The sequence below is a fragment of the Ictidomys tridecemlineatus genome, chromosome 1 (genome assembly GCF_052094955.1).
Source record: "Ictidomys tridecemlineatus isolate mIctTri1 chromosome 1, mIctTri1.hap1, whole genome shotgun sequence".
NCBI classification, from domain to species: Eukaryota; Metazoa; Chordata; class Mammalia; order Rodentia; family Sciuridae; genus Ictidomys; species Ictidomys tridecemlineatus.
In genome coordinates this window covers 49,303,344-49,323,446 of record NC_135477.1, presented here as the reverse complement: position 1 = coordinate 49,323,446, position 20,103 = coordinate 49,303,344, and the positions used below count along the sequence as shown (strand labels likewise).

General features: G+C 38.2%; 1 protein-coding gene across 4 annotated transcripts in view; it reads right to left on the bottom strand.

The window, feature by feature from the left end:
• Positions 1–16,661: 16,661 nt before the first annotated feature.
• Positions 16,662–20,103, bottom strand: part of P4ha1 (prolyl 4-hydroxylase subunit alpha 1) — a 63,936-nt gene continuing 60,494 nt past the window's right edge. For all 4 annotated transcript variants that reach the window (XM_013358903.4, XM_005325922.5, XM_078040569.1 and 1 more), the window contains 3 exons: positions 19,834–19,902; positions 18,942–19,038; positions 16,662–17,625 (listed from right to left, as the gene is read on the bottom strand). In XM_013358903.4, coding sequence (XP_013214357.1) covers positions 17,555–17,625; positions 18,942–19,038; positions 19,834–19,902 — 237 coding nt within the window. In that variant the 3' untranslated portion in view covers positions 16,662–17,554. The remainder of the gene's footprint in view (positions 17,626–18,941; positions 19,039–19,833; positions 19,903–20,103) is intronic.

The window sequence follows — 20,103 nt, the reverse complement described above, 5'->3', positions numbered from 1 at the left end:
TGGTATTAGTTTCTTATCAGTTACATGAAGTGAAAATATTTTCTCCAGTTCTGTGGGTTGCCTTTCACTCTCAATTATGTTCTTCAATGTGAAAACTTTTAAATTTTTATGAAATCCAACCTTTTCATTTTCTGTGCTTTCTATGTCATAATCATATCCAAGAAAGCAAATCCAAGGTCATGAAGATCTTCCTGTTTTCTTTAAGAGTTTTACAGTTTTAGTTCCTTTTTTTTTTTTAATAGCATGGCAGTTTCACTTATTGCTGGGATTAAGGTCAGAGCATAATTTGGAATTGTGGCTCTTTTGGGTTGACAGGAATATTAAAGTTCATCTTAACAACAGCTCTTCTGATGTTTAACCCTACCCCTGACCCCCAGAATGGATCCATTTTCTTGGTTGCTTTAGAGTTACCTATAATATTTTTAGTGTGTAAGCAGGGAGTGATTATTTAGTTTGAGAATTTAAACATGCGTTCTCCTTATATAAATTCCATTGTCAACTAGGAATTTTTCTCAGAATTGTAAAGAATAAAGCAAATGTATTCCTGATGTAAGAGGATTGTTAAACTCACACTCTTGGATGGAAGGATCTCTGTTTTTAAAGGGTTTATTGAACAGTTATGGATGTTAGCCAGGTCCTGGGACAAGTTCCCCAACTACCGGCAGCAGGGCTGAGACATGGTGGGACGTGTGTCTGTCAGACCTGGAGCTAAGAGTATTCCTATAAAATTTGAGGAAGGAAAGCGTAAGCTGTTTACATTGAACCTACGTAGGCTGTAGATAGGAGGGGCAGCTCAGCAGGCAGCAGGGAGAGCTTTGGGAGAGGAAGCAGTCCCGAAGAAGCCATCATTGCCTCAGGAATGGCTAGGGTTAACAGGGAAGCTTTTATTACGTAAGCAGGGTATTGTGGACCCCATGGGATTTAACTTAAGGTTTCAACATACATTCAGGAACGAGAAACAGTCTTTGCTGGATTTACTCTTAGCTGTAAACTGATTAACTTCTCTTATCTCTCCCCACCCCGCACCCCCTGTCCAAACTCATCCTCCGGCTCTTAAAATTAAGTTTACAACATCTCAGAATTTTTTTCAGAATATGCAATACTCCTTTCTTTTCTGACTTGTTTCTATCTAGATTCTAAGGTTGGCTTCTAATGTGATGCATTAATCTTGTGTCAAGAGTCAATTTTTGAAAGAGAAATAAAAGATTGTTGTTGGAACAGATTAAAAAAAAAGTCATTTGTTTACAAAATGTTTCTTTTTCAATACCTTGGAAACAAATGCAGCCACAAGAACAGGGTAATTCAGAACTTCAATCCTAGGAATTCTAGTCACACTCTTCATCTCTTTCCCTCAAACCCCTGGGCTCCAAATGTTTTCATCCCTCCACAAATTTCTCTGCCTCTTTTTACTCCCTGTGGAAATGGTCAGAAATCCTTTATATATGAGAAAGGATTGAAAGTAATGAGACCCTAGACCGATTTCATCAATAATGCTAATGAACGTTCACCTTCAAAGTCAGTTTTGGCCGAGTGTGGTGGCACATGCCTGTAATCCCAGTGGCTCAGGAGGATCTCAAGTTCAAAGCCAGCCTCAGCAATGGTGAGGCGCTAAGCAACTTGGTGAGACCCTGTCTCTAAATAAAATACAAAATAGGGCTGAGGATGTGACTCAGTGGTGGAGTGCACATGAGTTTGATCCCCAGTAATCCCCCCAAAAAGTTAGTCAATTTGAGAATCCAAACGGTTATCCTGGTGCTAAAAGTTGGTCACATTTTTTTTAGAACTCGTACAAGAGTCAAGTATGCTGTTCTCTCAATCAGTGGGGCTAGATCTGTGCATAGTTCTCAGTCTTGTTTCACATTTAGGAAATTGTTAAAATATGTCCAGTTTCATTTCTAGAAATTCTAATTGGTGTGGGGGTTGATCCATTTTGAGTTAATTTTTCTGAATGGTATATAAGGGATCTTGTTCATTTTTTTGCATAGGGATATCCTTTCCACCATTGAATGGTCTCGGCAGCCTTGTCAAAATCATTTGACCATATATATGTGGACCCTTTATTCCATTCCATTTCTGTTTATCCCTAAGCCAACACCATACTGTTTTTGATTGCTTTAGCTTTGTGGTACGTTTTGAAATCGCGAGTCCTTCAACTTGTTCTTTATCAAAAATGTTTTTGCTACATGAAACGGTGTTTATCTGTCACATGCAGTTTCTGTATTAATTGAAATGATCATGTTTATTTTCCCTTTTTCTATGACTATGGTTATAGTACATTGGTGTATTCCAGGAATAAATCTCCCTGGGTCATGGGATATAAACCTTTTAAATTTGTGGTAGAGTTTGATTTGCTAGTATTTTATCAGGGATATTTCCATCAATGTTCATAAGGGATATTGGTTGGTAGTTCTCATATCTTTGGCTTTGGGATTAGAGTAATGCTGTACCCTTAGAATAAGTTAGGAAGTGTTCCCTCCTCTTGATTTTTGAGATGAATTTGAGAAGGATTGGTGTTAACTCTTTAAATTTTTTGTAAAATTTATCAGTGAGGCCATCTGATCCAGGGTTGTTCTTTGTTGTAAAGTTTTAGATTCAATCCTATAGTAATGATAGATTTAGAATTTGTTTCTACGTTATTCAGTTTTGGTAGATCTCATTAGGGGAGTTGCACCTTTCATCTAGGTTATCAAATTTGTATACAGTTGTTGGTGTTTCCTATAACACTTTTTATTAAAATTGGGAATTTTAGTAATTTGTCTTCTTTTTTCAGTCATTCTAACCAAAGGTTTGACAATTTTATTTCTATAGAACCAACTTTGGTTTTGGTTTTTTTCCTCTATTTTTTCTATTCTCTATTAATCTCTGTCCTAACTTTACTATTTCCTTCTTCCTGCTAGTTCTGGGTTCATTTTTTTTCTAGTTCTTTAAGGTATAAAGTTAGGTTATTTATTAGAGGTCTCCAGGTTTTTGAGCACGTGTGTGTAGCTATGAACACTCCTCTTAGCTCTGCTGTTGTTGTTCCCATAAGTTTGGGCTTATTGTTTTTTTGTTTTTATTCCTCTCAAGGTATTTTCTAATTTCTATAGTGATTAAATTTTAAAAGGCTGGAGTCATACCAAATATCTTTTCCAATTGAAATGAAGTGAGCCAGGGTGTGGTGGTGTGTGGGAGCCACATGGAGTGACCACCCCTTCCAGTCTTGATGCACCACGGGGATCTGAAAGATCCATGCAGTCTGGCCTGGTAGTGCCATGACTTGTTATGTGGTCTTTTCTCCTTGCTCAGATAGTGGGGTGTGCCCTGAGGGTTGAGTTACACTCACCTGTTCCCTTGAGTCCTGCCCCTTCTGCCCTTTTTTGGATAGAACTTTCTAAGAACAAGAGTCCCCCGCCCCTGCCCCCAATAAAACTCACTTCTGAGTGTGTTCCCTCTCTCTTGTCAGCCTCTCTTGACTTTCTCTTGCTCACCCTTTTGGGAAGCCTGAGACTGAGAGCCGGGGAAGCCGTCCTGAAGCTTGTGTAAAGGTAAATTGTGTGTGTGTTTTATTTGGTGTCCCTGCAAATTCACATGAGCAACCTTAAATTCAGCTGCCTTGCTGGTCAGGGGCGGCAGTGACGCACACCTGTAATCCCAGCAGCTGGGGAAGTTGAGGCAGGAGGATCGCAAGTGGGTGGAGGGTTCTGTGCAGGTCTGGTAGACTCAATTGTTTTATAGAGTTGCTCAAGTCCTCTGTTTCCTTAGTGATCCTCTGTCTGGTTCTTCTATCCATTACTGCAATCGAGGTACTGAATTCCACAATTGTAGAACTCTTTCTCCTTTCAATTCTGCCAATTGATACTTTAAAAAAAATTTTTTTTGGTTGTAGATAGACATTGATTTATTTGTATGTGGTGCTGAGGATCGAACCCAGTGCCTCACACATGTGAGCCAAGCACTGTACCACTGAGCTACTGCCCCAGCCCCTAGTCGATACATTTTTTCCTGAGCTCTGATATGAGGTACATAATATGCCTATACTTATTATAGCTTCTTGGTGAATTGACTTTTATTAATATTTGATGTTCTTCTTTATCTCTTGTAATAGTTCTTATCTGGAGCCTGTTTTGTCTGACATTAGGATAGACATCTCCACTCTCTTATTTGCATGGAATGTATTTTTATATTGTTCATTTTCAGCCTATATTTTAAAAAATTTTTTAGTGCATTGTATTATGTATTGTATATACATAATAGTGGGGTTCATTCTGACATATTCATAAATACATAGAACAGTTTTGGGTTTTTTTTTCCCATTACAATTGCCAGTACTATCCTACTATCCCTTTCACTCCTCTGGGCTGTGACTGTGGCTCAGCGGAAGAGCGCTTACCTAGCACCTGCCAGGAGCTGGGTTTGATCTTCTGTTTATTTTTAATTGGTGTATTGTTGAGAGCCACAGCCAAAGGGGCCCCAGCAAACTTCCAGCTGCCGGCTGATGATCCAGCTGCCAGCAAACTTCCAGTTGCCGGCTGATGATTGGCTCACAGTGGCCCCAGCAACATCTAGCTGATTGGCTCCTCTGCGGTGATGTTCATTGGGCTGTTTCCCTGCCCTTCAGACTGCCAGCTGATGATTGGCTCACAGCGGCCCCAGCAACATCTAGCTGATTGGCTCCTCCACGGAGCTGCTCATTGGGTGACTTCTTTGGCTCTGCCCACGCAACCCAGCCAATCGGCCTCAGGAGCAGGAGGATTGTGGGAGGTGGAGAGGCTGGTGTGGGAGAGAGAGGCTTGTGGAAGCCAGTGGTGGCAGTTGGGCTCTGAGGGTTTTTCCCTGGAGCTGTTTTGTTTGGCGTTTGTAGTTCTAAAAATAAAGTTAGTTTCTTTTTGACAAGTGGCTCCTGATTTGTGCCAAGCCAGACTTCGGCAGTGCATTGTTCCACGACTAAACACTCGGGGTCACTCCAGGTGAACTGGACTGCAGGAAACAGTCACCCAGAGACAGAGAAATACCTTTTTCTTTGGGACCTGTGACGGCTCCTCTGACCTTAGGGCTCCATGGAAAGAGAGAATGAGAGCCTCTGCTGAACCCTTTTATGGGGAGAAGCCACCCAAATGAGGCAAGGGGTCAGGTTTCAGGGGGTTGAGTCTAGCTTTGTGATGTCTGCTGACAGCAGGTTGACTGACAGCTACAGAGGCCACGCCCATCTCAGGAACTTGTGGGGATCATGGAAGAACGAGGCCCATCAAACAGAGGGGCAGCATCGGTTCAATCCACTTGGTGTGCTCAGTGCTCATAGTCCACACACACACACACACACACACACACACACACACACACAGCTGTGGCTGGCTTGCCACAGCTCCACACTCTCATCACTCAAGGCTAAGGGGCACTCGGTTCCTATGTGGCAGCTCCCAACCGTGCATTATAGTTATACATAAAATTAGAATTATTGTGATCTTCATACATGCACAGAGCTCAATTTGGTCAACTTCATTTCCTACTTCTTCCCATTTCCCTCCCCTCCACTCTCCCCCTGTGTCCCCCACTTTCACTCTGCTGACCTCCATTCTGTTTTTTCAAGATCCCCTTTTTATTCCTTTTGTCTTTCTAGTTTCTACATATTAGAGAAAACATTGATCCCTTAACATTCTAAGTCTGGCTTATTTCACTTAGAAAGATGTTCCCCAGTTCAATCCATTTACCAGAAAATGACATAATTTTATTCTTTATGGCTGAGTATAACTCCACTGTGTGTATACCACATTTTCTTTTCTCTGTTCATCTATCACTGGGCACCTAGGCTGGTTCCATAACTTGGCTATTGTGGATTGTCCTCTATAAACACTGGTATGCTTGTATTGCTATCCCATGTTGATTTGTAGTTCTTTGGGATAAATAATAAGGAGTGGGATAGCTGGGTCACATGGTAGTTTCTCTCCTAGTCTTTTGAAGAATCTTCATACTGCTTTCCAAAGTGATTGCAATCCCAGCAGCCATGTGTTAAGTATACCTTTTACCCACATCCTCACCAGCAATTATCATATATTTGTATTCTTGATGATTGCCATTCTAATTGGGGTGAGATTAAATTTGTGTATTTTTTATTTGCATCTCCCTTATTGTTAGGGTGTTGAACTTTTTTTTTTTTCAAATTTGTGGCACATTTGCATTTCTTCTTTTGAAAAATGTCACTTTAGATCTTGTACCCATTTATTAAGTGGGTTATTCATTTTGGGGTTTTTTTGTGGGTTTTTCTTTTTCTTTTTTTTTTAAAGAGAGTGAGAGAGAATTTTTTTTTAATATTTATTTTTTAGTTTTTGGTGGACACAACATCTTTGTTGGTATGTGGTGCTGAGGATCGAACCCGGGCCGCACACATGCCAGGCCAGCATGCTACCGCTTGAGCCACATCCCCAGCCCTGTGGGTTTTTCTTTGTTCTTTATATATTCTGGTTATTAATCGTCTGTCAGAAGAGTAGCTGGCAAAGATTTTCTCCATTCTGTAGGTTCTCTCTTCACTCTAATTGCTCCTTTGCTGTGTTTTTAAATTTGATGCTGTCATGCTTACTGATTCTTGGTTTTATTTCTTGAGCTTTAGGAGTTTTACTAAGGAAGTTAATCTATTTTTTGTTTAGACTTAAAAAAAAGTTTATACTTAAAAAAAAAAGATCCTCGTCTAGATTTTTTTTAAGCCCATTTTGTCAATCTTTACTTTTTTCATTGGTGTGTTTAATCCATTTAATTTATTCTTGCTATTGTGCTATTTGTTTTATGTATGCCTTATAGCTTTTGGGGGGAATTATGTATAACATAGTAAAGTTATAACAATATAATTCAAATGATGGTAATATAGCTTCATTCATGTACAGAAACACTACTTTCCAGATCAGCTTTCCCTTTATCAGTGTCACCAGTTACATCTTTATGCATGTTATACCCAAAGAATAGATCTATGACTTTTAGGCATTTGTCTATAAGGTAATAAAAAGTGAAGTTACAAACCAAAATTATAATAATCTCATATATCTCATATTTGCCCATGCACTCACCTTCACCTGACATCTTCTATCACCACATGGCTTTGAGTTACAGTCCAGCATCATTCATTGCAATCTGAAGGATTTCTTTTAGATTTTCTTACAGGGCAAATATAGTGGTGATGTATTTTCTCAGCTTTTATTTTTCCATAAATGTCTAAAATTTTCCTTGTTTTTGAAGGACAGTTTTGCCAGATTTAGAATTCTCAGTTTGTGGGTTTTTTCCCTTTCAGAACTTCAAATATCTTATCCTACTGTTTCTGGCCTCCTAGATAGCTGCTGAGATGATAATATTAGGATTAGCCCCACAGCCTTGTATTTCTGTGGAGCCTTGGCTAGACCAGAGGCATGTCGATGTCCGGGCCAGTTGCTTGGCACTGGCTTTCCTGCTTGCCCCCAGATCTGGTCCTCTCTGCAGTGCACACAGGCAGGCTCTGCTGTCCCGTCAGGCTGCACTTACAACATGTAAGTTCAGAGTTAAGAATTTTGAGAACTTGAAGACAGTGATAGCAGAACATTAAACAATGTTCTGTTTTTTTTCCTGAGAGGAGGGCATCCATGAAGCTGGCCCTGACTGGGACCAAAACATGCTTTCTCTACCAGAAGTAGCATCTCTTCAACTGACATCTAAAGTGGAAGTAAAATATATGAAGTGTTTCTTACCCTTATGTTGAGGACAAAAGAGTTTACCGTTTAATGTATTTGAGTAACAAACTTACAGAAATAGTAAAGAAGACAGCTAACATGTACCTGGGCTAGGGCTGGGGCTCAGTGGTAGAGCACTTGCCTAGCACGTGTGAGGCACTGGGTTCAATCCTCAGCACCACATTAAAAAATAAAAAGTTTAAAAAACCCATGTATTTGCATGTAGAACAGCTTGATTAGAAAGCATAATGAATTAATGGGATCTACTGTATGATAAAAAATGCTACAAACTCCAGTTAGTTGCCATCAGTAAGATGATTTTTTTTTTAAAGAGAGAGTGAGAGAGGAGAGAGAGAGAGAGAATTTTTAATATTTATTTTTTAGTTCTCGGCGGACACAACATCTTTGTTGGTATGTGGTGCTGAGGATCGAACCCGGGCTGCACGCATGCAAGGTGAGCGCGCTACCGCTTGAGCCACATCCCCAGCCCAGATGATTTTTTTTTCTGCTGTACTGGGGATCAAACCCAGGGCCTATGCATGCTAGGCAAGTGAGCTATATTCACAGCCCATTTACTTTTTTAAAAAAATCCATTGTATAGGCCAGGCTCAGGGGTACATACCTGTAATCCCAGTGATTTGGGAGGTTGAGGCAGGAGGATAAGTTAAAGGCCAACCTCAACAGCTTAGTGAGGCTTTAAGCAACTTAGCAAGACTCTGTCTTAAAATAAAAAACAAAAATGATTGAAGAAATGGCTCAGGGGTAAAATGACCCTGGGTTAAATCACCAGTTAAAAAAAAAATTCCATTGTCCATAAGTTTATTTCTAATTGTTGTAAATTGCTAAAACTTGTTTACTAAAACATTTGCATTAATGCTTTGTATCCTCAAATTTATATTAAAATTTATGTACAAATGAAAAAAAATCAATTAGAAAAATTGCCAATTGATTTCTGTTCCCTATTTTTCTGCTTGAAATCATACTTTCGACCTCATGGAGTGGGAGGGGAAACCTAACATTCAGAACTACCAAACAGGAAAAAGAGGGAAAGAATATTTTTCACCAGAATGAAATGTTTTACATCATAGTGGATTTTAAAGCATGTTCTCCATGTATGTGGCATACTTTTTTTTTTTTTTTTTTGGCCCAATTGTTACAGGTTTGGCATGGATAGCACATAGGTTGGTGTCTTCAAAAATAGTCAACCAGGTAGGATTCATTGCCTCCTGAAAAGCACTGATAGCTGTGCTTTGGAAGGGCAGATCTATTTTGAAGTCTGAGTAATTTCTTACACCATACACTGGAAGGGGAGTGTGTGAGTCTGTACAGGGGAACTCAGATGTATGATGTCAGGGAGCGCTTCAGAACCAGGCGTGGAATGGTGAGGTTTCTTTGTCTTTCCAGCAGAGGGCGCTCTTTGTGAGCACTATCTGTAGTCAGTTGCACCCTGGGCGTTTTAACCACTGGTTGACTTGTGGGCAGTTGGCTTTGTCAGAGCCCTGATAAAGAGATCTACTCTCTTCTGCTGAGCTCAGTAAGCTAGAGGTGGCATTGGCATCAGTGATGGCAACACCTCAGCTGCTGCAAACACAACTCTAAAATACTTATTTTTTAAACCAAGTTTATAATAGAGAATCTGACCACTTAAGGTTTGGGGAAGATTCAACTCTTAAGTATTATTGTATCTTCATAAAGCAAGTTCACTTCTAAGACTAAATCCCTGGCGATCTGAGCAACTTGGTTTTGTCATATGTTAGCCTAGTAGGACTGAGTCAAAGCTGTTTCTAGGGCATAAGATGCGAATCTCTCTGCTCCCTCCCGTTCCCACAGTTTTCCAGGGCCAGCTGTGTGTGTGTGCACGCATGTGTGCATGTGTTTGTGTGTGCTTGTATACCTGTTATATTCAGGATGTTAGTCTGTGCTGTATGAAGTAACCCCTACTGTGACTTTGCAAGCCTTCTAGAAGATGGAAAATGGGCAAACGGAGAGGCAGGATGAAGTGACCATACGAATCCAGAGGTCAAGGTAGATGGAGAAGATAGCCTCACATGGGTCCTACCAGGAAAGCTCTACATACATGGCAGAGAAGGAAGCCAGTCAGGGAGTAGGAAGCACAGCATATTCTATTTACTCACCACTCCACCCTCCCCTGTGCTGGGGATGGAGCCTAGAGCCTTGCACAGGTCAGGCAAGCTTTCAACCAGTGAGCTGCAATTCTAGCCTCAACAATCTTTAATCACAAAATTTCTCTTCTAGAAAGCCTTCCTCTGCCTGGTCAAATCTGACCTTCATGGCTCAGTTTAATTGACTTATTCTTGTATAAAATTTAGTTTAACTCTAACAGTGACCATCACCTATTGAGCACTTACTATATGCCTGCCCTGGTGCTATTACCACTGTACATATGAAGGTAATAAAAGCAGGCTGAATAATTTGTCCAAGGTTAGATTGTGAATGATTAAACCAGGACTCAAATTTAGGACTGCCTAATTCCAATGCCATTCCCTTAATCCAGACTGGATACTACTGCTTCTACTTTGTTGGTGCTGGTCCAGCCCTACTGTCACAGGTCGCCTAACTCCTGTAAGCCTTGGTTTGCCTCATCCAGGGGAGCAGCAGCTGTCAGTGACTCCTGCTATGCTCATACCGTTCAGTCCTGCAGAACAGGATTGTCCCAGCTACCAGCACAGTAATAGTTTTGTCTAAAGGCTTTCTCTGATTGCTGAGCCGCCTCTGCTCTGTCTTGGTACAGGTGGGTGGAAGTACCTCGGGGAGAAATGACCCTGGGGCAGTCCTACCAAATGCATGATGGCAGCTGGTGTATAAAAACCACATTCCTTTGCCATGAGCAGAGACAGAATTCTGGGATTTATTTGTTTTATACTGTTACTGACAGTCCCCTGCTGAATTAAGGCCCAGGTGCCCACAGAAGTAACACACCATTTTGTTGTCTTCCTCCTTTTCCTGTCTTCTTCCCCTCTTTCACTCTACTTGGGCCACCTCACAAGTATACTACTGGCAGCCACACCCTCCTCCCCAGGGACTGCTTTTGGGGAAACCCAAACTAGGACACTCATTTTAGTTTTATTGCTAACTTTTGTTTTATTTAGACCTTCTGTGTATCCATGTTCTCTCTACTAAGGCAGACATGTTCTCTCAGCCTTGTCACACCCCTCCTTGCATCACAGTTAGCAAGGGGTTGGGAACATCAGCAAGGGGTTGGGAACAAGGTAGGTGCTCTGAACAAACCCACTTGATTGCCAGGCTTTATTCCAATAATTTCTGACCTGGGAGATTTATATGCAATGGGCCACTGGGAGCTGTGATTGAAGTCTAAGGCAAGTGCTGTAACGGTAACGCTCAAGGAATTACTGGAGGTCCTAGAGGAATATGTGATCTCTAGTTTCACCATAAATCCAAGTTTTGGAGAATTCAAATCAAAGCTGGGACCTGGATGTGTATTCAATGACTGAGCTGCACAATAAATCTGAAACTACCACAAAGCAGCCCAGGGCTGATGTGGAGAGACTGAAAACATGGACTCCCCTTGATGTGGGTAAAAGGCCTAACATGCATGCCCTTTGTAGGCCATGAATGATGATTGGGGGGGGGAGAGGCTATTTAATGTTTATTTAAAAGATTGACTATGTGTATAGAGGCTCCTGGGGAAAGGGTGACCTCAGTAGTATTTCTCTCCTTCACATAATTCCAATACCCACAAGTGTTCCTCAGCAGGGTAGTTTTTAACTTTTAGAATGCAGGGTTCTACAACTAGCTCTCCTGTGACTGCCTTTTCTCTAAATTGAGTTTATGAGTTGCCATAAGGGCCCTCTGTCCCTCCCATCCCTTTTCAATAGACTTTCATTCTTCCCCATCCTTTACCAAATCAAGACAAACTTCTTCACCTGGGATTCCAGCAACTTCATGATCTGGTCTTTTCTTTTTTTCCTTCGTATTTTCCATTTCTTTCTATACTGTATGTTTATCAGTGTTAATTTCCCACTTTTCCCAACTTTCCCCCATCTCCCCTTCAATTTCCAAAGCCTGTCTACCTTCTGAATGTCCTCTGAGTCATGAGGACTTCATCCCTCAATGTCCCTACCTACCTACCTACCACCACATGGAATCTCTTACCACCACTGGGCCCTCAAAGCTACGAATTATCTCTTTTGAACATAAGTAACATTTTATTTCTACTGCCATAACATCTTTTAAACCTGGTTTGTATATAGTAGTTCTCTGATTTTTCTTGTACTCAACTATATATTATGTCCTTTCATCTGAGTGTGTATTACCCAGAAATGGAATTGCTGGATCATGTTAACTTTTGATTAGGAAATCAAGTTTTGAGGAATTTTCATATTTTCCACAGCAGTTATACCATTTTATATTCCTTCCAGAAATGCAAGAATTCCAATGTCCTCACCTAGCTAACATTTTTTAAAAATAGTAACCCTAAAGTATTCTAGTTCTGATTTTACACTTCCTTAATGACTAGTGATATGGCATACCTTCACATGTGTTTTATCTTTGGAGAAATGTGCCCATTTGCAAGTATTTTTCCCCCTTGTTTTATTTTTTTGAGAGAGAATTTTTAAATATTTATTTTTTAGTTTTCAGTGGACACATCTTTATTTTATTTTTATGTGGTGCTGAGGATGACTCCAGCACCCTGCGCATGCCAGACGAGCGCACTACTGCTTGAGCCACATCCCCAGCACCCCCCCTTAGTTTTAAAATTAGGATTTATCTTTTTGCTTGTTCTTCTATTCCAGTTGTCTCTCTTTCTTCCAGTATCACACTATTTTGATGACTAACTTTGCAGTAAATATTGAAGCATTATGAGACTTCTACAACTATTCAAGATTGTTGGCCATTTAAAGTGCTTTGGGATTCCTTATTCTTTTTAGGAGGGATTTTTGTATTTCTGCAGAACTCTTGGGGATTTTGGTAGGAAATATATATTTCCATCCTTTCACTTTGAGTCTGTGTCGTTAAATCTACAGTATTTTACAGACAGCACATAGTTGAATCCTTTTTTTTTTTTTAATTCTTTATGCCAATCTGTCTTTTTGATTGGATAATCTACACTACTAAGTTTAAAGAAATTACTGTTAGGGAAGGAGTTCTCTGTTTTGTCTTACAGCTTTTTCTCCCATTTTTTCCCCCCATTATTGGCTTCCTTTGTGTTGACTTTTTTTTTAATAGTAACATGTTTTTGTTCCCTTGTTTTCCTTTTGTGTAAATTGTGGTTTTCACGGGAATTACATGTAACACCCTAATGTTATAAACAATCTTAACCTGAGTTCTGGTGTGCTGTTGAATTACTCTAGTGAATTTTTCAATTCGGTTATTATGTATTTCAGTGTCAGAATTTGTTTAGCTCCATTTTACATATTCTTGTTGATAATCTGATTTTGTTCACGTAGCGTTTTCCTACACCCTGTAGTCCATCCATGTTTCCCTTTAGTTCTCTGGGTATGCTGCAAATAGGTATATTAAAGTCCTGTCTAGTCCTCTGAGGTCTATGTCTTCCCAGATGGTCTCCACCACTCTTGCTCCCTTTGAAGGTTAGGTTTGTTTCCTCATCTGTCTTTTCCTTTTTGGTTGAACCTGCATTCATGCCAAGGACAACCTCTGCTAGGAGTGGGCAATGTTCTGAGGCTTGAGATCAGCCAGGGTGATGGCTTAGAGTCCTGCAGGTTTTCCCCAGCTGCCTCCTTGCTTCCTGCAAGCTCTGAGTTAGGTGAGATAGACTAGTCCTTTAGGCAACTCCCAGACAAGTCAGAATACTGAAAATAAGTTCTGCTCGGTTCTCTCTAGTTCAAGGAAACTGGGAACTGAAAAATTTTACTTTAAAAGTGATGGTTTTCACTGAAATAAGGAATTTTTCCACAATGTAAATAACACATTGCTTTCATCTAGAAAGTCTTGCAATGAAAAAAAAAAAACTGAATTAAATGTGTTCTTGATGTAATGAGATTTTGAGGTAAGGTCCTTAACGTTAAATAAGAAACCCCATGGTAGCTCATCTACAAATCACACTGAGCACTTTTATTATTGCTTTTCTTGAATTTTCCATAGACTTTCCCTATAGTTGAAATAAAATGAGAATGTGGGAAAGATAGCACTGATTATTTTTAGTTAGGACTTTTTTTTTTCTGTTTCATGGTAAAAGTCTAAAAGGTGTTTTCAGAAGTCACAGAACTTCAAGTAATTTTTGCCTTTTAAAAGTAAAAATAGAACATAACTAAGTTCAATTATTATGTAAATTATTTCATCTTTTAAGATTAGACAATGGAGGGCTGGGGTTGTGGCTCATGGGTAGAGCGCTTGCCTCGTATGTGTGAGGACCTAGGTTTGATCCTCAGCACCACATAAAAATAAAGGTTAGACAATGGCAATATTATTATAAAGGCATCAAAGGATAAGATCAATACCTGTTAGAAGTTAACCATTTATGTAGTTATCTTATATATGATTTAAATAATATCTAAACCCATATAAAACCACTTTGCAATGGAGATCAACTGTGACTTTGAAGTAGATAAGGTAATAATTCTGATTTTTGTGGAGTTTATGTGAATGATTTTCCTAAGAAAAGGTTAACTCTCCTGAAAAACACTGAAGTGTAAAAGTGCCTGTCACTCTATATTTAAGATGTTTTATTCTGAATTCTGTAAGGTGCTTAGCCTAAAACAGATTTTTTAAAATAAGTCTATTAGGAAATTAGAAGGATTGAATGACATAATTTAGGAAATTTTCTCTTGAAAGTTTTCAAGTTTATCTGTGATTATCTTGCTTTGTACAATTAACTTCAATAAAATAGTACTGCAAAAGAAGTTCAAGAAGGCCACCAAAAGCAGAATAAAGGATAGGCTCAGGGTTACTGAGGAAACCAGAGTTTCCACTCTACCGGTTTTCTTTTACTTAATATCTGCTTGTACATTTAGTAAGTTACAAAACATCAACAGTAGGCTATTTTATCAGTCTTCCTGTGTCAAAATTTAGATTTAATTGAAGGTGATGTTTATATAGAAAATGAACTTAAAAACCCTCAAAAGTTAAAGTAACAACCAAGAACTTGTCTACTGTAGTTAAATTTTGCAAAACACCATCAGAGTGGTAGGATAATATTCAAAGACATTAGAAGAATATGAAATTAACATTATTCTGATCTGGTAATTGATAATACTCTAGTGTTGACAATTCATTCCTCTCTAACTTACCCAATATTATTCCTTCTAAAACACCTAATTTAACACAGTAAAAATAGGTGCTACCAAGAGAAAGAGATTGGCTCTCATGTTGCTGACTAATCAGATTAAATTGTCATTTTTCTGTTCTGCTTTCTCCTTGCAATCTTTATTTCACAATTATCTATTCTTGATCAAATGATTACAGGTACTCATGAAGGTGTTTTGGTATTATTACAGTATAACTTCCCCATTCAACTATTTAGCCCATGATGTCTGGCACATACATTCATTATTCAGTTATCTGGGTATAAGTAGTCACCTGCCATGCACCTTACATATAAATCTATACATGCGTATGTATAGATATTCAGACTTTTATCAGCAATAAGATTTCATTCATATACACATAAAATTAGTCAATAAATTACATGTTTTACTGCTTACAACCCTTTCACACAGTATAAACCTAAGATTTTTACTGAAATAAATGGCTAATTGCTTCTTTCATCATTGTATTTCTCATTTAGCCAAAGAATCCTACAGTTGCCTTGGTCTTCTTTTACTAGGTCATGACCTACCTATCACATTTCACATATCCTGCTGTTTAGGATGTTCTGGTGGATACATCAGTTAACAATGAAACTTCTAAATTTGAAGGATAGGCCTAGGGTTGGTGAAGAAACCAGTTTCTACATTTTCCAGGAGAGTTCAGCTCATTAACCTGAAAAGTCAGCATTAAAAGGAAAAAAAAAAAAAAACTTGTGACAGCTAGACCCCAAGCTTCCTATTGTTTTTTTTTTTCCCTCCTTTTTCATTGGAAGGAACAATCACTGATACTTATGAAACTGTGGTGGGTTCTATTGAGACCTAACTCTGAAAGGAGTTTACCAATCCCCATGTGGGATTCTGGGTGAATATAATGAGATAATTTGTAAGGTCATGGAATATGCAACTTTCTTGTGAAAGTTATCTTACTTGCTAAAACACATAATGGCAATACATTTTATTTTCTATGCTTTGAATACCCATCTTATTTCTATACTTTTGAATTTGTTGCTTCAATCTTGATTAGAAATTTTTGTTGTTGATGTTCTGGGGATTGAACTCTGGATATCATTTATGCTAATAAGTATGTGCTCTAACACTGAGGTACATCCCAACATCCTCAGCTTAAAAAAGTGAAAACAAATGAAAATGCTAGTCTTAATGTTTTTGGCTAAAATACTTGGGGTGGAACAGAGGGTAGCTGAGAGAAAGGAACTTTGTAGTTCATTTATACATAGGTAAAAATAATAGCTACTTCCCCACAGAATCAAACAGAAACCTTCCTTACATAATATTCAAAATGCGAAAGGATAAAGAACCAGGATTCACCACAAGTAAAAAGTCGGCGTTAATTAACATAAGTTCACAGCTTTCTACTATCATACCCTATTTCTGAACAGGAGAAAGCCTTAAGTACCATTAATGTAATAACCCCAAAACTAACCAAAGCAAAGCTCTCTAAAAGAAACTTTTTTTTTTTTTCCTGTTTTGGGAATATAAAAGTGGAGCCTTGTGCATACTAGGCGAGCTCTACCACTGAGCTAAAATCCCTAGCCTAATGGAAACACATTTGACTGATTAATTAATCTGGAACTTCAGAGTCTTTGGCCCATAATAATGTGTTATCAGTGTGAGTGAAAACCAAGAGTTTATAAACCTAAGTCTTATGTATTAGGTAACATAAATTAGAATTAAACCATTATTACTATATTAGACGTTCGATTTAAATAAGAAATACACAGAAAACAAACATTTTTAAAAAAGATTTAAGATCATAAATAGGTTGTTGTCCAACACATTTCAGAATTTTTAAAAAACATTTTGGTTTTTTAAGAAATATTTTTTAAAAAATCAATTCCCTCATTGAAAGGACCTGTACATTTTTAAAATTCCAGTCTTATAAGGCACAATATTTAATCAGAATGCCAACATCACCACCCTGCTATAGTAGAAATAAGATGCAAGGTACTGGCACTAAGAAACAACAAAATTTCCGGAAAAAAAAATCAGTCATTTAAGAAAAATGAAAAAGACAAATGCCTAGTGTTATGGAAGACTTTCTGTTAAAAAAAAACTTTAGTGAATTAAATGAGTTAAAATACTTAAGAGGAGCTATGAGAAAAGAGGGGCAGTAGCAAAATACATTTTCTTTAAAAACTTACCAAAAACAAAACAGCTTTGAATAGTGTATGGAGGGGGCAAACATCTAGAACCCAGATCAGAGCCCTAGATTATCACTATTGTCTGAGCAGATTCAGAAAATAAACAGGAAGACTTGGTTAGTATGACACTGTAAGGCATTTGTTCTGGCCTACCACCCAACAATGGAGATATAGTGGAATATTAAAATCACAATTATATTTTATCCTGCCAAAAAATTCTTTAAAAATTCCTCATTTTTAACTTTGCCTCATTTCCTGTGGTATCAACTGAACTTAAAAGTTTTATGCAATGTGGTGATTTACTATTTTAAAAGAAAAAAACCCACAAAGTGATTGTCCACAGATGAAACACGGGATGAGGTTCATGACTGAATCAATCATGGAGTGTTAGTCAATTGTAAACTCTCAAAGGTTAGGACTAGGAACTGTATCAGACACTAATTAGAGTACAACAATAGGAATGGAAAGGGAAGCCTATTTGTCATTCCAATTCTGACAAGGTACATGGTCTTCGAAATTCTTGTCCACGTTCATGAAGCCATTTATTGGATACTGTGAGGAGGAAAAAAAAAATTAATTTTCTTCCCTTCTAAATGCTAGTCTGTAACAAAGTTTCAACAAGGACTAGGAGTTCAAGAACAAAACCAGATAAAAGCAGACATTACTTTAAACACTGGGCCTCGAAATATATGATTTTGTTATGTACTTGTATGTGTACATACGTATATACATTTGAGTCTGTGTGTTTCCTAAAGCTTCCAAAATGAGGCTTGAAATGAGTACAAATGGGATTCAGATTGAAAGGTAAAACAATGCCCTGCTCTAAATATGACATCCAAAATAAAAATGAATGTAAACTTTCCCATGTAGAAGAGCAACTCTGATCAATCACTATTATTATGCGCTCATTAATTTTCCTTGGTTCCTAGATAATTAATTTCTTTGAGATATATTTTTTAAAATTTTATCCTTCGGGGTGGGGTTGTGGCTCAGTGGTAGAGTGCTTGCCTAGCATGTGTGAGGCTCTGGGTTCAATTCTCAGCACCATATATAAATAAAATGAAGGTCCATGAAACTAAATATTTAAAAAAAATTTTTTTTCCTCCTTCATCTCCAGTATCATAAACTATATACTTTATTTCTTATTTCTTAACTGCTTTTTTACCATCCTTTGAATCTGACTGCTATTCATCAAACTGTCACTTCTTATTTTTATTTTGGTACCAGAGATTGAACTCAGGGGTGCTTAAGTACTGAGCCACATTCCCAGCCCTTTTTACTTTTTAAGATGGGGTTTTGCCAAGTTGTCCAGGCTGGCCTTGATCTTGCAATCCTCCTGCCTCAACCTCCCAAGTTACTGAGATTGCAAGTATGCGCTACCACACCCAGCTCTGGATTCCTTATCTCTTGAATCTACTATTTGTTCCCTAACCCTTCTGCTGCTGCTTTAGTTCAGGCTCTCGCTTCACCATTGCCAATTTAGAGGAAAAGAGCCTGCAGAAGGCTTCCCCAAACTTAGGTTATAAACAAGATGATGATTCCCTTTGTATTAGTGTGTACTGCATGATACTGCTTGAGATTCTATACTAAGAATTCATAAATCAAACTCTAAGCCTCCGAGGGGAAGATGTTTTATCATCTTTGAGTCAATGTTTCTTATAAGAACAGGTGGAAATGCAGTTAAAAAATATCAAAATTCTGATCTGAAAAAATGAAAATTTATATAAAGATCAGGGACTTCCTTGGTTGAATCCCATACAATCAATGTTAGTCATATGAGGCAAATCTGTGGCAGGAGGTGCTTTTAAGGTGTAGATTACGAGTTTCAAAATAAGACATTCTTTTCATGGAATACAAGAAATATTTACCCCATTTGTTTCCAACTAGCACTGGACAGGCTGCATGCCGTGTACTATAATCTCCTTCTCCACTGGCGAACAGATTATACCAGAAAACAGCAGTTCCCTGTGGGAAACAATTCAAAATTATCCCCAAATAAAATGCCAGGTTAGCTGAGGTTGAGGCTCAGTGGTAGAGTGTTTGCCTAGCATGTGCAAGGGCCTGGGTTCGATCCTCAGCACCACATAATAAATAATATAAAAGTATTGTGTTCAACTATAGCTAAAAATAAAATTTTTTAAATGCCAGGTTATAACTTTTTTTTTTTTTTTTTGAATTTTTGGGATTACAGGTGTTCAACATAGCTGGGCTTTTTTTTTTTTTTTTTTTTGGTTTGTTTTTTAATAAACATTTCTTTTCCCTTTAGTTTCATGTGGTGCTGAGGATTGAACCTAGTGCCTCACGCTGTGCTAGTCAAGCACTTTACCACAACCCCAGCCCTACGTTATCACTTTCTATAGTTAAATATTTGTTTCCTCTGGGGAAGCATTATACTTCCCCCTAATTTAATTCTGAAAGTGATAAAATCACTTCAGAAACTTTCCTTGATTATTTTAAAAAGTTAATAACAAAGCTTCTTGACTATTTAGAATATTTGCTAAAACAAAGATAATGAATCTAGTCATAGCAAAGTGAAGAGGAAAAAAAATGTCAAACCAATGTTAGGGATAAGAACTATAAAATACCAATCCCTGGTTGTTACTCATCTCATGGTAATTTGTGCCATAAATCCAGAGATAAATTTTTAAAGGTAGTATCCTTTAAGGGATATATTAACAATCAGACCATGAAATACAGATGCACTTCCTCCTCAGGGGAAAAACAGACAAAAACAAAACTCCCACAACAAACCCAGCTTACTTTTTTGGGCCAAACACTAGCTCCTACTTCAGGAAAAACAGTGGCTCCTCCTGCAGACACATCACTCATCTACAAGGAACAAGAGGGCATCATCAAAAGTGTTATAAAGTAAAACATGCCAATGAGGAAAACGTGATATTGAACTTTAGAATACCAGGGACATATAGATTCCTATTTACATAGCTGGTCTTTGCATGATACTCAGAAAAACACTATGAAAGCATGCTTAACAGCAAGGGAGATGGGGATATAATTTGAGATAGGTACTTC